The sequence below is a fragment of the Lagenorhynchus albirostris genome, chromosome 20 (genome assembly GCF_949774975.1).
Source record: "Lagenorhynchus albirostris chromosome 20, mLagAlb1.1, whole genome shotgun sequence".
Taxonomy (NCBI): domain Eukaryota; kingdom Metazoa; phylum Chordata; class Mammalia; order Artiodactyla; family Delphinidae; genus Lagenorhynchus; species Lagenorhynchus albirostris.
Genome location: NC_083114.1, coordinates 22,340,674 through 22,356,641, shown reverse-complemented (window position 1 = coordinate 22,356,641; position 15,968 = coordinate 22,340,674). Strand labels below are relative to the sequence as shown.

Below are 15,968 nucleotides of genomic sequence, written 5' to 3'. Positions count from 1 at the left end.
TTCTTGATGTTCATTTTAACCTCGTTCACCAGTATAGAAATAGTGGGGGCATCAAACTAGGTGATCTGCTGAAGCCTCTAAATGGGAAGGATGAACTGGCAAGAAGCATAGAAGTTGAGCACTAAAAAAGCCTGTTACATCAAAATCCATCGTTAACAAAGCAAACAAACTGTTACAAAAATCACCCTTTTATTTGACAGCTGCAAAAATAGCACAGACAGAAAAGCTGGGCCCTTTAAAGAGTCACTCTCCTCTTCTCCAAGTCATCTGCTGCTAAACCCAGCTCTTAGGGTTCCCATCATTTACTTCTGAAAACAGTAAAGGACAAGCAGCACGGTTTCAGAAAATCTGAATTGTGAATAGCAGCAGGAGCTGAAGAATCAAAACAGGATATAACTGAAATTATTCCAATTCCAACAGCATAAATTTAAAGAATATGCACCAGTGGCAGTTCTGGTGGGTGTTACAGGAAGTAAAAGGAACACAGTCTATCCATTTTTTAAAATGTGGTATTTACCCAGCCATGATTCATCTGTAAGTCTCAAACCTTTATATAAATCCCTGAATTAAAAAAAGGTTACCAGGACCCATTATAAGTGAAGGTTTGAAAATTAGGTGAGTTTTTAAATTACATCTTTTTGTGTTATTATAGAAACATCTTGGTCATCAAAGTACACAAAATGTTAACAGAATAAATAAATACATTTCAGAATGATAAGAGAATAAGAAAAAAAGCTGAAAATGAATGACAAGGGGCTAAATGCTTTTGTACGCTATAAGCAGTAAAAACAGCAAGAAGTTGGGTGGAGCCAAGGAGGAGCATGGAGGCAAGGTATCTCATACATACTACAGCTTTATTAAATTCTTATCTTTCCCCCCTCCTTTTCCCCTGAATCAAATCTACCAAGCATTGCTAGCAGCTAGCAACAGTTCTCAATCTCGGCTACACATCAGAAAATTCTGGGGAGCTTTTAAAAAAACCCCACGTCTAGGCCATATCCCACACCAAAGAAATCAGTATATCTGCAGGGATAGGGCTGGACATCAACTATTGTCTTTTACTTCACTGGGCAATTCCAATGTGCAGGCAAGGCTGAAAGCCATGGACTAGTAGCTAATGTAATTAAGCAACTCTCTATGGTGTTTTCTGTATTATAATAGAAGTTTACCCAAACAACAGAAATATGCTTGTGCTTTCTAGAAAATTTTCTGGTGCTCCAGGCCACTATGTGTGCCCTCCCATTTTCTTTTTCTTTTGAAATCATTTTAATCTTAAAGAAAAGTTGCAAAATTCCCCATCTGCTAACATTATGCCAGATTTGCTTTATCATACTTTTTATATATTTATACATTTTTTTTCTGATTCATTGAATAAGTAAACTGTAGACATCATGTCTCTTTAGCTCTAAATATGTCATTGTATAACTTCTAAGAACAAGGAATTATGTTACATAACTATAATATAATGATGAAAATCAGGAAGTTTAACAGTGATATACTGTCATTATCTAATCTATAAACCTTATTCAAAGATCTTGATAAAGTCTTTTATAGTAATTTTACCCCCATCCTCCTTGGGCCATGATCCAATGCAGGATCATGCATTACATTTACTGTCATGTCTCTTTAGTCTCCTTTAATCTGAAACAGCTGGTCAGCCTTTGTCTTTCATGATAATGACATTTTTAAAAAGTACAGGCCAGTCACTTTATAGAACACCCTCAGCTGTCACGGGTGTTCCCTCATGATTACACTGAGATTATGCCTTTTGACAGCCATAATTCAGAAATGATGGTATGAAATCGTCATGTGTGGAAGGATAAGAAAATATCAAATCTCCATGCATTGTTTTGCATAATCATTTTTTGTTAAAAATTTTAAAAATCATATGTATTAATACATGCATGGAAAAGACTGAGGATACATACCGAGTTCCCATCAGGAACAGGAATAGGGAGGGAGGGAACTTTCATTTTTACTTTTTATTGCTGTATTGCTTTAGTAGTACTCCTTGTAATAAAATGTTTATTTCCAAGTAAAAAATAAAAGAATTTGGTGCAACCACTGTGGAAAACAGTATGGAGGTTCCTTAAAAAACTAGAGTTACCATATGATCCAACAAACCCACTCTTGGGTATATATCCAGAGAAAATCCTAATTCAAAAAGATACATGCACCCCAACGTTCACAGCAGCACTATTTACAATAGTCAGGACATGGAAGCAACTTAAGTGTCCATCTACAGATGAATGGATAAAGAAGATATGGTTTATATATATTATGGAGTATTATTCAGCCATAAAAAGAATGAAATACTGCCATTTTCAGGAACATGGATGGACCCAGAGATTACCATACTAAGTAAAGTAAGTCAGACAAAGAAAGACAAATATATGGTATCACTTATATGTGGAATCTAAAAAATGATACAAATGGACTTATTTACAAAACAGAAACACTCACAGACACAGAAAATAAACTTATGGTTACCAAACAGGAAGGGAGGAAGGGATAAATCAGGACCTTGGGATTAGCAGATACAAACTAATATATATTAAATAAAAGACAAGGTCCTACTGTATAGCACAGGGAACTATATTCAATATCTTGTAATAACCTATAATGGGAAAGAATCTGAAAAAGAATATATATATGTATACATACACACACACACACACACACACACACACACACATACACACATACATATATACATACACACACACAACTGAATCACTTTGCTGTGCACCAGAAACAAATACAACATTGTAAACCAATTACACTCAATTTTTTTAAAAAAGAGAAAATAAATGTGCTTCTTCCTTTTACCCTCCTCAGATCTATCAGTCTTCAATGGATCAATCTTGGATCTCTTCGTTTCACTAAAACCTTCAAGTCAAAATGATGTGCACCACAGCTGTATCTTTAAAAACTCATAATTTAATAATTTACTCAATACACTTTTCTGTAGGATATCCCCAATGAGATGGTCCAAGACATAATATGTCTGAAGAGGTCAGGAGCATTCTACTTGGAACAATCTTACACCACAACTTTTGAAGAATCTTCAAAAAAGGCTGTGATCAGGTTCTCATACTTACCTTTTTTATTGGTTGTGAAGTACTTGGAGTCAGTCATGGTTGTGGATCTTTAATGTGCACCTACAGCAAGAGAAGAGAATTCCTTTAACCAAGTTATTTATGTCCAGCAAGGCATTCAACTAATTTTAAGATCATTTATATACAAGAATTTCTGCATTCAGAAAGTATCTTCATCCTTACCACCATCACTGGTGATCCAAAGGGATGCAAGGATAATTAAGAATGTAATCCTTGCCTCAAAAGCTAATTGGAACAAAATCCAAAGGCCTAATGGAATAGAGTGATAATCTGAACCTATCATAGTTTTATGATTTTATCCACAATTATCTCTTCAGATTCTCCAAGACCTAAAGCTACATCTTTTTACAAATACATCTTCAGTTAGTCACTCCAATATTTAAAATAAGGAAAAGTTTGTTTCAAAAGATCTCCCCATTACTTTCCATTAAAGCAAATCTGATTTACTTCCCTGCCTCAAGATGGAGTCACTCTAAGACATATATTCTGAAACAGAGTAAAACTGAAAGAGAAAAAAAATTTATCAACCTATTCACCATTACATGCAACTATCAATAAAAGGAATTTCTTTCAGAAAAAAAAGAAAAGCCTAGATTAGTAGGACAATACTCTTTCATAACAAACACCTAGAGAGGCAAACATCTAGAGAGGTGTTACGCATGGATTTTTTTTAAATTATGCTTTTCATATTTCCAACAACCTACAATTCCCCCGAGTATTGCCCAAAATAAAAAATATCAGTTTACAGTTAAAAACAATGCAAAAAACTGAGATATTTTTTCAGTCACACTGAGTACTAAAGAGAATCAGAACTGGTGTTAAAACTTAAAAGAACATGGATCCCAGCTTCAACTTTAACTTTTCTGTTCCAATTTCCAGAATTAATTCAGTTGACATAAGGCTCCATTGGTAAAATGAAAACAGCATGGACTGATCACATTTCTCCCCAAATAATGAGACAATGTTTTCTGATTTGAGAAACCCTAAGATTTTGTCCAATGTACTTGACTTCTTTAAATACATTAAAACTTTCTTTTAATAATATTCCTGCTGCACTCAAAAATGAGTAGCTTCTGGGATTTCCCTGGTGGCACAGTGGTTAAGACTCTGTGCTCCCAAAGCAGGTGGCCCATGTTCGATCCCTGGTCCGGGAACTAGACCCCATATGCGTGCCACAACTAAGAGTTCGCATGACACAACTAAGGAGCCAACGAGCCTCAACTAAGGAGCCTGCCTGCCACAACTAAGACCCGACACAACCAAATAAATAAATTTTTAAAAAAATGATTATCTTATTACTGACCACCATCATTAATAATACTTATCACCAAATTTTGGACAGATGCCCTGGCACCTACTCATTATTTTCTGGTCAAAACAACATGAGTGATAATATATTTGGCAAACTTGAGCAATAATACCTCCACAAACAATGGTAATTATGGATCTGAGAAAAAAGACCTAAGCACTCAACAAATCAATGCAATTAAGGAAAAAAGCCAGAAAATCATAAAATAATGAAAAAAGGTTGCCTCAAATTTGTTCTCTAAAATGTACTACTTGGACTATTTAAGGGAAATTAGACTCATTTGTTATCTTTCCAAGGAGCTACTTAATGTTTATAGTACTGATCCTTATACAATAGTGCTTTTAGGTTGTACAAGAATTTCACTGAATTTACCTTGTTAAAAGAAGTGAGCTAGAACTCACACAAATCATTACAGAATACAGAAATTTCTGATTTGACACTATTTGTTATAACTTAAAGTGAGCCTGTAACAGAGGCTTGTCTTATGTAGTATTTTCATAATGTCTTTTCTAGCTAAAATTCAAAGAATTATAATCTTTTAATCCATTTAATCACTTAATCCATTCACAGTGTAAACTAAATGTGAAGTAGGCAAACTGAAGAAAGGAGTCCTTCACATAAAAGACCTGGAATAGGGACTTCCCTGGTGGTGCAGTGGTTAAGGATCCGCCTGCCAATGCAGGGGATGTGGGTTTGGTCCAGGAAGATTCCACATGTCACGGAGCAATTAAGCCCGTGTGCCACAACTACTGAGCCTGTGAGCCACAACTACTGAGCCCACATGCTACAACCACTGAAGCCCACAAGCCTAGAGCCCGTGCTCCGCAACAAGAGAAGCCACTGCAATGAGAAGCTCACACACACCGCAACTAGAGAAAGCCCACACACAACAACGAAGACCCAACACAGCCATAAGTTAATTAATTAATTAATTTTAAAAAGACCTGGAATAAATGTGAAGTTATCATCTAAGAACTTATATATACAAAGAGGAAAACCAGTATACAGAAATGATTACAGTACTAGAGCCTGACAGGAGGGCCACAGCTCAAGGCCATTATGGTCTATCCAGGATGTTGTTACACCACTCTAATCCTTTGGGATCATCAAAAGTTAAAACTTGCTTAACATTTAAAGACAAAAGCTGCTTGGAATTTCTCACTGTTTCTTTGAAAAAGGGCCCCCAAATCGTTCTGTTTTCTAAAGCTCTCATACACATTCACATATATTAAATTTTTAACAGAAAATTTCAGCACAATCTGTTAAACATTAAATTAACCTAGTCTTAAATCGTACCTTTATTAGTGACCCACACATTTCATTACTTCCCCTAACAAATTTCATCATCGAGGAATAGATTTCTGTCCTATTACATTGTGAGCACTAAGTTCTTAACTAGAGAATAATGTACCAGCCCACAAAATTTCAAGGAAGAGGAGAGAATCAAGTACATGATCTTAGACCGTAAATTAAGAACCCCTGCTTTTCAAGAGAAAGGAGAAACACACCACTCTCTTATCTTGCACTGTCCTACACAACAGTAATGAAATATCCTTTACACATATTGGCAGAGCAACATTTTATCATGTCAGTTCCTGACTTAAGCCAAAAGAAACTCCCCCAAAATAAAAATAAACTAGCCTAAACAAAAACAAATGAGAAGAGTCGGGCCAAATGCCACCAAACTGCTCACTGTAAAATGGTTAATTTTATGTTATGTGAATTTCACCTCAAAAAATTGCATATATATGCATTTTTTGGCTGCATTGAGTCTTCATTGCTGCACGTGGGCTTTCTCCAGTTGTGGTGAGCGGGGGCTACTCTGCATTGCTGTGCGTGGGCTTCATTAGTTGCAGGATGCAGGCTCAGCAGTTGCAGCACATGGGCCCCAGAGCACGTGGGCTTCAACAGCTGCAAAGCATGGGGTCAGCAGTTGTGGCGCACGGGCTTAGTTGCTCCGTGGCATGTGGAATCTTCCCAGACCAGGGATCAAACCCCATGTCCCCTGCATTGGCAGGCGGATTCTTAACCACTGCACCACCACGGAAGTCCCTGTATATATTTTTAAATGAGACACAGTTTTATGGTTTTGTTTTTGTTTTTTTTAATGAGACACTCTTAATCACACACTAGAGATGAATATGGTCAGATTCTCTAAAACATAGGATGGTGAAAACTGTTTTCTGGGGCTTCCCTGGTGGCGCACTGGTTGAGAGTCTGCCTGCCGATGCAGGGGACACGGGTTCGTACCCTGGTCCGCAAGGATCCCACATGCCGCGGAACGGCTGGGCCCGTGAGCCATGGCCGCTGAGCCTGCGCATCCGGAGCCTGCGCATCCGGAGCCTGTGCTCCGCAACGGGAGAGGCCACACCAGTGAGAGGTCCGTGTACCGCAAAACAAAAACAAACAAACAAACAAAACCTGTTGTCTGCTTTAGAAGCCAAAGAAAAAGCAGCCAAGATAGAGTTCAAAGAATAAGTCAAGTATTTGCTGAAGAGCCTCAAAAATCAAGTTCCTTCTGGGAGCTGGGGGGGAATTTATTCCTCAGGAGAGTCCCAGGGTAAAGCCAAGCCATCATGGAGCTGGAATTCACACTACCTTTTTACCAGATCAAACTAGAGAAGTCACCGGCTGTTCTGAGGACCTGAGGTATGACCCCAGGACATTGTTAAAAAATAATAATAATAATGCTGCCACAGTCAAAAGCACAATCACTCTAACTTTCCTAGCCCAGAGTATGATGTCACTGCATTTCAGAAAAGGTCTCCCCAGGGCTTCCCTGGTGGCGCAGTGGTTGAGAGTCCGCCTGCCGATGCAGGGGACCCGGGTTCGTGCCCCGGTCTGGGAAGATCCCACATGCCGCGGAGCGGCTGGGCCCGTGAGCCATGGCTGCTGAGCCTGCGCGTCAGGAGCCTATGCTCCGCGACGGGAGAGGCCACACAGTGAGAGGCCCGCGTACCGCAAAAAAAAGAAAAGGTCTCCCTGTACAGGATTATACATCTAGATTTAACATAACTTAGTTTCTACTAAATATAGGTTGTAAAAGTCCCTTCTCAACTATTCCTCCCTCCTTCCGGTGCCCGTAAAGAGACTAAGGCCAGAAAAAAATTAACAGGGTCTTAATTTCAAATGGCTCTCTGGGAAATGGCTGCTAAATTACAGTTGATGAGGCCACTAAATCCCCTCTTCGCATAAAGTAGGACTTTACACAGTTGGTGCTAGTAGGGAAAAAGTGAACAGTTGACCAAAATATAAAGCAGAAAGGTCATTTCAAGCAATCTTCCATTACAAGGGTGAGAGGTGCTAATCAGATATTTCAATAATGCAAAGACAATGGCATCTTCAGGTATCATTTATTGCATAAGAAATGACAGCAGACAACTCATTACAACAGACACACCTGCAATTTCCATTTAAAAATGACCACAACATAATTTGTTAATATTATACGGTAAGAAAAAAGCTCAAAAGTTTTACATCCAATTCTTAACTGAAATAAACTCTGGAAAACTTACGCCTGGAAGGAGAGAAAAGAAGGAAGAAAGGAAAATGCGTCCTACCTGATTCGTTCCGTGTTCCCCTCCGGCGCGCGCCGTGGTGGGAGGGGCCTGAGGAGGTGGGGCCTGCAGCGGGGCCCGGCGGGGGCGGAGCCGGCGGCCACCGCCGCGGACGAGTAAAGGAGAAGGCGGAGCGGGAGGCAAAAAGCCTACAGCACCCGGTATTCCCAGGCGGTCTCCCATCCAAGTACTAACCAGGCCCGATCCTGCTTAGCTTCACGAGAATCATACGAGATCGGGCGCGTTCAGGGTGGTATGGCCGTAGACGGGGGCGGGGGCCGCGGGCTGCCTCTTGAGGCCCAGTTTCGCTGGCGCTTGCGCCTTACCGCCAGCCTGGCGGCCAGCCCGCCCAGGCAGGGGGAACGGAAGTCTCAGGTATCGGGCGGTGGCGGAGGGGTTGGCGAAGTCCCAGCCCAGGGCGGGCGTGACCCAGCAAACCCTTCGGCGCTTGGCGCCCCGCCCCAGATCCCGCACGTCGCTCACGGGGACGTGGCCCCGGAGGCTTCAGGGCCCGGGGCCCGCGGTCCCTTGGGCATCCCGCCTGCCCGCCCACGCGGCGCTAGGCTCAGTGCAGCCGCAGCCCGGCCGGCCCTCCTGCCCGACAGCAGCTGGCCCGAAGCCACTGGGATCCACCATTGAGTCGCCACGGCCCCTTAGCGCCAGCTAGGCCACCCTTGCCCCCCCGCCACCTGCCGAGCTCAGGACCCCGCCCCTGGTGGCCGGCAGGCCCGGGGAAGCGGCCCCTGCCCTCGATCCCGCTCCCGCACCCGGCCGCGGTGACACGCCAGAGGGGCGGGGTGGTGTGGGGGGGGCTTTTGTGGGAGGGAGCTGTGGAGGGACACACCGGCACACAGGTGGCGGCGCCGGGGCTGGGCGCCAGTGGTGGCGGCCAGGTGCAGGTCGAGGGGCTCACGGGCCGCCCGGACAGCAACCGCGCCCACGGTGGAGTCTGGTTCTGGAGGGCTCTGAGCCTCATCCGCTCTCGTGCCTCGGTGCTGCTGGCCCGAAGCCTTGCAGCGCAACACCCGAACGGCCCACAGACGGAGCCTCCCCAGCTGTGCTCACAGCGGGCCCAACCGCAGGCCACACCTCTCCACGGGACACTTGAACTACTCCCAGGATCCCCACGAGGTGCGGCACCGGGCGGCCGAATGGGCTGAGATGCTGCCCGTGCAGTGCCCTCTGGCCACCTCCGCCTCCCTCACGGTGCTGGCCGAGGCCTCGTACAAGCGGGCCCCGGCTCCCAGCTCAGCGCTGCTCCTCCACCCCTCCCAGCCCTTGCCTGATCTCCAGGCTACCGAGCGCCCTCCACCCCCGCCCACCTTCATGCCACTCAGCTGGAACCCCGGCGGCAATGCCAAATACCAGGTATATGACAGCCTGGAGCTGAAGCGGCAAGTGCAGGAGAGCCAAGCGCGGGCCAACTCGCTGCTACCTTCCACCTCGGCCTCGAGGCCCTCTCTGCACGTGAGCCAGCCTGGGTAAATGAACTTACCAGCAGCAAATGGGGGCAGGGGGCAGCAGGGCATGGAGAGATTAATAAAGAGCGCCAGAGTCCAGGAAACATTGGTGGTCTGTGGCTTGGAAGCGCCACTCCTTCTGCCAGCCTGGGTCCCTGCGCTTGGCTTCCTGCAATAAGAAGCCAGTGTCCCCTTCTTGGCCTGAGGGTCCCTTTGGTTTAGTGGTCACAATCCTGCCAGCAGGCCCCTCCTGGTCCTATACCATGCACTAAGTACATCTGCAGCTGCAGACTCCAAGCCACTGGTCTCTGGGCACCTCCTCTGTGTCTCAGCTCTCCTGTCCCTAAAGAGCCTCATACAAGAAGCTGCTTCCAAACTGGGAGATTCCACATCTGGGCAGGTCCAGCTCCAGGCCCAGTGAAGGGCATGAAGAAGGCTGAGGCTCTGTACTCCAGCCAGGCCTTCCGCAGGACTCTGAGGCCAAGGTCTTCCTAGTCTCAGGAGGGGCCAAGAGATGGAATGTGTCATTTGAACAAGTGAGTCAGCGGGCGGTGAGCGAATGCCTGACTGCGCGAGGGTAGGTGTGCCGGCCTCCGGGCCCTGTTTGACTGTCCAGGCTCAGCTTACCTGACCCTGGTTACCAGGGAATGCCACCCTGGGCCCTCTTTTTCTTCCCCCTCCCTCACTGTGACCTCACCACCTGCCCCATTATGACCCAGGCTGGCTCCCAGTTAAAAGTGGAGGGCAGGGGACACAGGCAGTCCTGGGACCCCCGGCCATGGGTGAGCAAACCTACTACTGAGCCGAGCCATATCCTGGCCCCATCCCCAGGAAATGCCAGGAGCAAGGAGACTCAATTCTTCTGATCCTGGTCAGCTTCATCTTGCTCAACGTGGGGATCAACGTGGTGACTATGGTCAGGGCAGGATCTGTGCAGCTGGGTTGGGGGAGCCCTGGGGTCTTGAAGGGTCTGAGGTGGGAGGACTGCGGGGGTGTGGCCAGACAAGGGTTGGATTTCAGGGCTCACCCTGCTCCCTGCCTCCCCCCTCCCCTTCTTCCCTCATCTCTGGAGGCATCTGAAGAGATTCTTGCGGGCACTTTTCAATCGTATTTTCCCCAAAGGTGAGTGGGCGCCAGCGTGGGCTCAGGGGATGTGGGCCTGTCCCCTTTCTTCTATCCCTGCCTTGATTCTCAGCCCCTCAGGAACACAGGCCCTGTTCCACCTCGCTTTTCCCCACAGACAAGCAAGCCAGCTAAGTAGGCAGCCATCGCATGTGCATGCGCTGCTCCGTGGATCCCAAGAACCTGTGCTCAAGAGTTTCTTCCTGCTTCCGCCATCGCCCAAGCTTCCTGCTTGGGCACCCAAAGCACCTTGACTCCCGGATACCAGACACAAAAGATGGTAAGGCTTCTAAGTGCTGCTGGATGCCGCCTCAGTGTGGACGGGCTGGGGCTTCCAGGGAGGCTCCACGGGGACTGTGGAACGAGTGGGTAGTGGGAGCTGGGGAGGCCCCTCCAGTCACAGCCTTAAAGTCCCAAGACAACTTTTACTCCAGGTAAGAGACACCTCTTACCTGACCTGACCTCACCTCCGTCACCTCACCTCCCTCACCATGCTCACCTCAGATCCCACACCTCCCTCACCTCACCTCGCTCACCTCCCTCACCTCCCACACCACACCTCACCTCACTCAACTCACCTCACCTACGTCACCTCACCTCCCTCACCTCCCACACTTCACCTCTCTCACCTCACCTCCCTTACCTCATCTCCCTCACCTCATCTCCCTCACCTCACCTCCCTCACCTCCATCACCTAACCTCTCTCACCTCACCTCACCTCCCTCACCTCACCTCCGTCACCTCACCTAACTCACCTCCCTCCTTCCCTCACCTCATCACACTTACCTCACCTCTCCACCCTCACCTCACCTCAACTCCCTCATCTCACCTCCTTCACCTCCCTCACCTCACCCCCCTCACGTCCCTCACCTCACCTCACCTCCCTCACTTCACATCACCTCACTCAGCTCTACTCTGTTTTCTCCAACACCTCTCCTCACCTACCTAACCTCATCTCACATCCCTCACATCACCTCCGTCACCTCCCTAACCTCACCAGTCCCCGACAACTCACCTCACTTCTCTAGCATCAACTCCGTCACCTCACTCAACTCACCACCATAATCTAACTCACCTCACCTCCCTCACCTCATCTCACCTCCCTCACCTCACATCACATCACTCACCTCTCCTCCGTTATCTCCCACACCTCTCCTCTCCTACCTAACCTCATCTCACATCCCTCACCTCACCTCCATCACCTCCCTCACCTCCTCTGTCCCCCCTCAGCTCACCTCACTTCTCTCGCATCACCTCCGTCACCTAACTCACCTCACCTCCCTCACATACCTCACCTCACCTCCCTCACATACCTCACCTCACCTCCCTCACCTCACTGCCCACACCTCACCACATGTCCCTCACCTCACCTCCCTCGCCTCCTTCACCTCACACCCCTCACCTCTCTCATCTCCATCACCTCATTTCCCTCACCTCCCTCACATCACCTCACCTCACCTCCCTCACATCACCTCCTTCACCTGCCTCCACTCACCGCCCTCACCTCCCTCATCTCATTTCCCTCATTTCCCTAACCTCACCTCAAATCCCTCACATCACCCCACCGCCCTCACCTCACCATACCTCCCTCACGTCACCTTCCTCACCTCCCAAACCTCTCATCTCCTCCCTAAACTCACTTCACCTCCCTCAATTTGCCTCCCTCACTTCACCTCCCTCACCACCTTCACCTCACTTCCCACACCTCATCTCATATCCATCAACTCACCTCACCTCCATCCCCTTACCTCCCTCACCTCCCTCACCTCACCTACCTCACGTACCTTACCTCACCTCCCTCACAACCCACCTACATCACCTCACATCACCTCTCATCCCATACCTCAACTCACCTCACCTCCCTCACCTCATCACCCTAACCTACTTCAACTCACCTGCATCACCTCACCTCACCTTCCTCACCTCATCTCCCTCACCTCACCACCTTCACCTCCCTCACCTCACCTCACCTCACTCACCTCTCCTCTGTTATCTCCCACACCTCTCCTCACCTACCTAACCTCACCTCACATCCCTCACCTCACCTCTGTCACCTCCCTCATCTCACCTGTCCCCCCTCAACTCACCTCAATTCTCTCACATCACCTACCTCACCTCGCTCACCTCACCTCCCTCACCTCACATCCCATACCTCAACTCACCTCACCTCCCTCACCTCATCACCCTAACCTACTTCAACTCACCTGCATCACCTCACCTCACCTTCCTTACCTCATCTCCCTCTCTTCACCTCCTTCACCTCCCTCAACTCACCTCCGTCAATTCACCTCACCTCCCTTACCTAACCTCCCTCTTCTCACCTCCCTCCCTCTCTCACCTCTCTTCCCTCCCACCCTCAACTCACTCACATGACCTCCCTCACCTCACCTCACCTCCCTCAAGTTACCTCACCACCCTCACCTCACCTCCCTCACGACCCTCACATTACCTCCCTCACCTCACCTCCCTCACATCACCCACCTCTCCTCCAACACCTCACCTCACCTCCCTCACCTCACCTCACTTCCATCACCTCACCATCCTCACCTCCCTCACTTCTCCACCCTCACCTAACCTCCTTCACCACCCTCATATCACCTCAGTTCCCTAACATCACCGCATCTCCCTCAACTCACCTCACCTCACTCACTTCACCTCCGTCACCTGCCACACCTCTCCTCACCTCCCTAACCTCACCTCACCTCCCTCACGTCACCTCCCTCACCTCACCTCACCTTCATCACCTCACCTCCCTCACCTCAGTTTCCTGACGTGCCATATATCACCTTCCTCACCTCACATCCCTCACCTACGTCACCTCAGCTCGCTCAACTCACCTCTGCAACCTCACCTCACCTGACTTCCCTCACCTAACTTCCCTCACCTCCCTCACCTCACCTACATCACCTCGCTCACCTCACCTCCCTCATCTCCCTCACCTCATGTCCCTCACCTCACATCTCTCACCTCCCTTATATCACCTCCCTCACCTCACCTTACCTCCCTCACCTCCCTTCCCTCACCACTTCCATTCAACTCCCTCACCACCCTCATCTCAACTCCCTCTCCTCACTCACCTCAACTCCCTCACCTCACCTCACCTCCATCACCTCACCTCACATCCCTCATATCACCTTACCTCACTCACCTCAACTCCCTCACCTCCCACACCTCTCCTCACCTCCCTCACCTCACCTCACCTCCCTCACTTCACCTCCCTCTCATCCCTCACCTCCCTCATAAAACATCCCTCACCTAACCTCCGTCACCTCCCTCACCTCACCTCCCTCACCTCCCACACCTCACCTCCCAAACATCACCTCAACTCACTCACCTCAACTCCCTCACCTTCCTCACATCACCTCACCTCCCTAACATCACCTCTCACACCTCCCTCACCTCACCTCTCTTCCCTCACCTCACCTCACCTCACTCACCTAAACTCCGTCAACTCCCACACATCTCCTCACCTCCCTAACCTCACCTCACCTACCACACCTCATGTCCCTCACATCCCTTACCTCACCTACCTCTCCTCACATCACCTCCCTCACCTCAGCTCCATCAACTCACCTCCCTCACCTCACATCCCTCACTTCCCTGACCTCACGTCGCTCACCTTACATCTCCTCCCTCACCTCATCTCACATCACCTCCCTCATGTCACATCCCTGACCTCCCTCGCATCATGTCCCTTACCTTACGTTCCTCACCTCCATGACTTCACATCCCTTACCTCACCTCCCTCACCTCACCTCCATCACATCACTTACCTCACCTCTGACACCTCCCTCAGGTCCCTCACTCATCTCCCTCACCTCACCTCCCTCACCTCACTAACCTCAGCTCCCTCACCTCCCTCACATCATGTCCCTCACTTTACGTCCCTCACCTCCATGACTTCACACACTTCACCTCACCTCCCTCACCTCACCTCCCTCACATCACCTCCCTGACCTTACATCCCTCACCTCCCTACCGTCACCTCCCACACTTCCCTCAACTCACCTCCCTCACATCTCTCAATTCACCTCCCTCACCTCCCTCAACTCACCTACCTCACCTCCGTCAACTCGCATCAACTACCTCATATCACCTCACCTCCCACACCTTAGCTCCCACACCTCCTTCACCTCACCTCCCTCACCTATGCTCACCTCCCTCACCTCCCTACCATCACCTCCCTCACCTCACCTCCCTCACATCTCTCACCTCACATCCCTCACGGCATCTCTCCTCCTTCAACTCACCTCACCTACCTTACCTCAACTCACTCACCGCCCTCACCTCACCACCCTCACCTCCCTCACCTCACATCCCACAGCTCACCTCACCTCCCTCACCTAACCTCACTTCCGTCACCTCACTTCCCTCACCTCACAACACTCACCTAACCTCCCTCACCTCACCTTACCTCCCTCACCTCACCTCACCTTTCACACCACACCTCACATCACTCACATCAACTCCGTCACCTCCCACAACTCTCCTTACCTCCCTAACTTCACCTCACCTACCTCACATAACCTAACTCAACTCACCTCGCTCACATCCCTTAACTCACCTCCCTCACCTCCCTTACCTCACCTCACTCACCTCATCTCCCTCACCTCAACTCCCTCACCTCCCACACATCACCTCTCTCACGTCCCACACCTCACCTCCCACACCTCACCTCAACTCTGTAACCTAATCTCCCTCACATCCCGCACCTCACCTTCCTCACCTCACTCAACTCACCTCCCTCACTTCAAATCCCTCACCTCCCTCACTTCATGTTCCACATCTCACGGCCCTCACCTCCCTCACCTCACCTCCCTCACTTCACCGCCCTCATCTCACTCAACTCACCTCCCTCATCTCCCTCAACTAACAACTCCCTCATATCACCTCACCACCCTCACCTCACCTCAATTCCCTCATTTCACTTCTCTCCCCTTACAATTGTCTCCTCACCTCCCACATATCTACTCACGTCCCTCACATCACCTCCCTCAGCTCCCTCCACTCACCTCCCTCACCTCCCTCACTGCACCTCCCTTACCTCTCTCACCTCACATTACTCACCTCCATGACTTTGCCTCACTTACCTCCCTCACCTCACCTCAACTCTCGCACATCAACTCACCTCCCTCATATCACCTCACCTCCCTCACCTCAACTCTCTCACCTCCCAAACCACTCCTGCCCTCACTTACATCACCTCACCTCACTTACCTCAAATTACATCCCTCACCTTCCTCAACTCTCCTCCCTCACCTAACCTCACCTATCTTCCATCACCTCACCTCCCTCACCTCCCTCACGTTTCCTCTACTCCAAAACGTGTCCTCAACTCCATCACCTCCTCACCTCCCCCACCACACCTCACCTCACCTCCATAACCTCTTTCACCTCACCT

General features: G+C 48.7%; 1 protein-coding gene and 1 pseudogene across 1 annotated transcript in view; both read right to left on the bottom strand.

Annotated features, from left to right (window-relative positions):
- The window catches only part of LOC132511537 (AP-2 complex subunit beta-like), a 192,376-nt gene extending 184,285 nt beyond the window's left edge, over window positions 1–8,091 (bottom strand). The window contains 2 exon segments of the mRNA XM_060134757.1: window positions 3,102–3,161; window positions 7,989–8,091. Coding sequence (XP_059990740.1) covers window positions 3,102–3,138 — 37 coding nt within the window. The 5' untranslated portion in view covers window positions 3,139–3,161; window positions 7,989–8,091.
- Window positions 8,092–8,131: 40 nt separating this feature from the next.
- On the bottom strand, window positions 8,132–8,252 carry LOC132512367 (5S ribosomal RNA; annotated as a pseudogene).
- Between the last annotated feature and the right edge of the window lie 7,716 nt (window positions 8,253–15,968).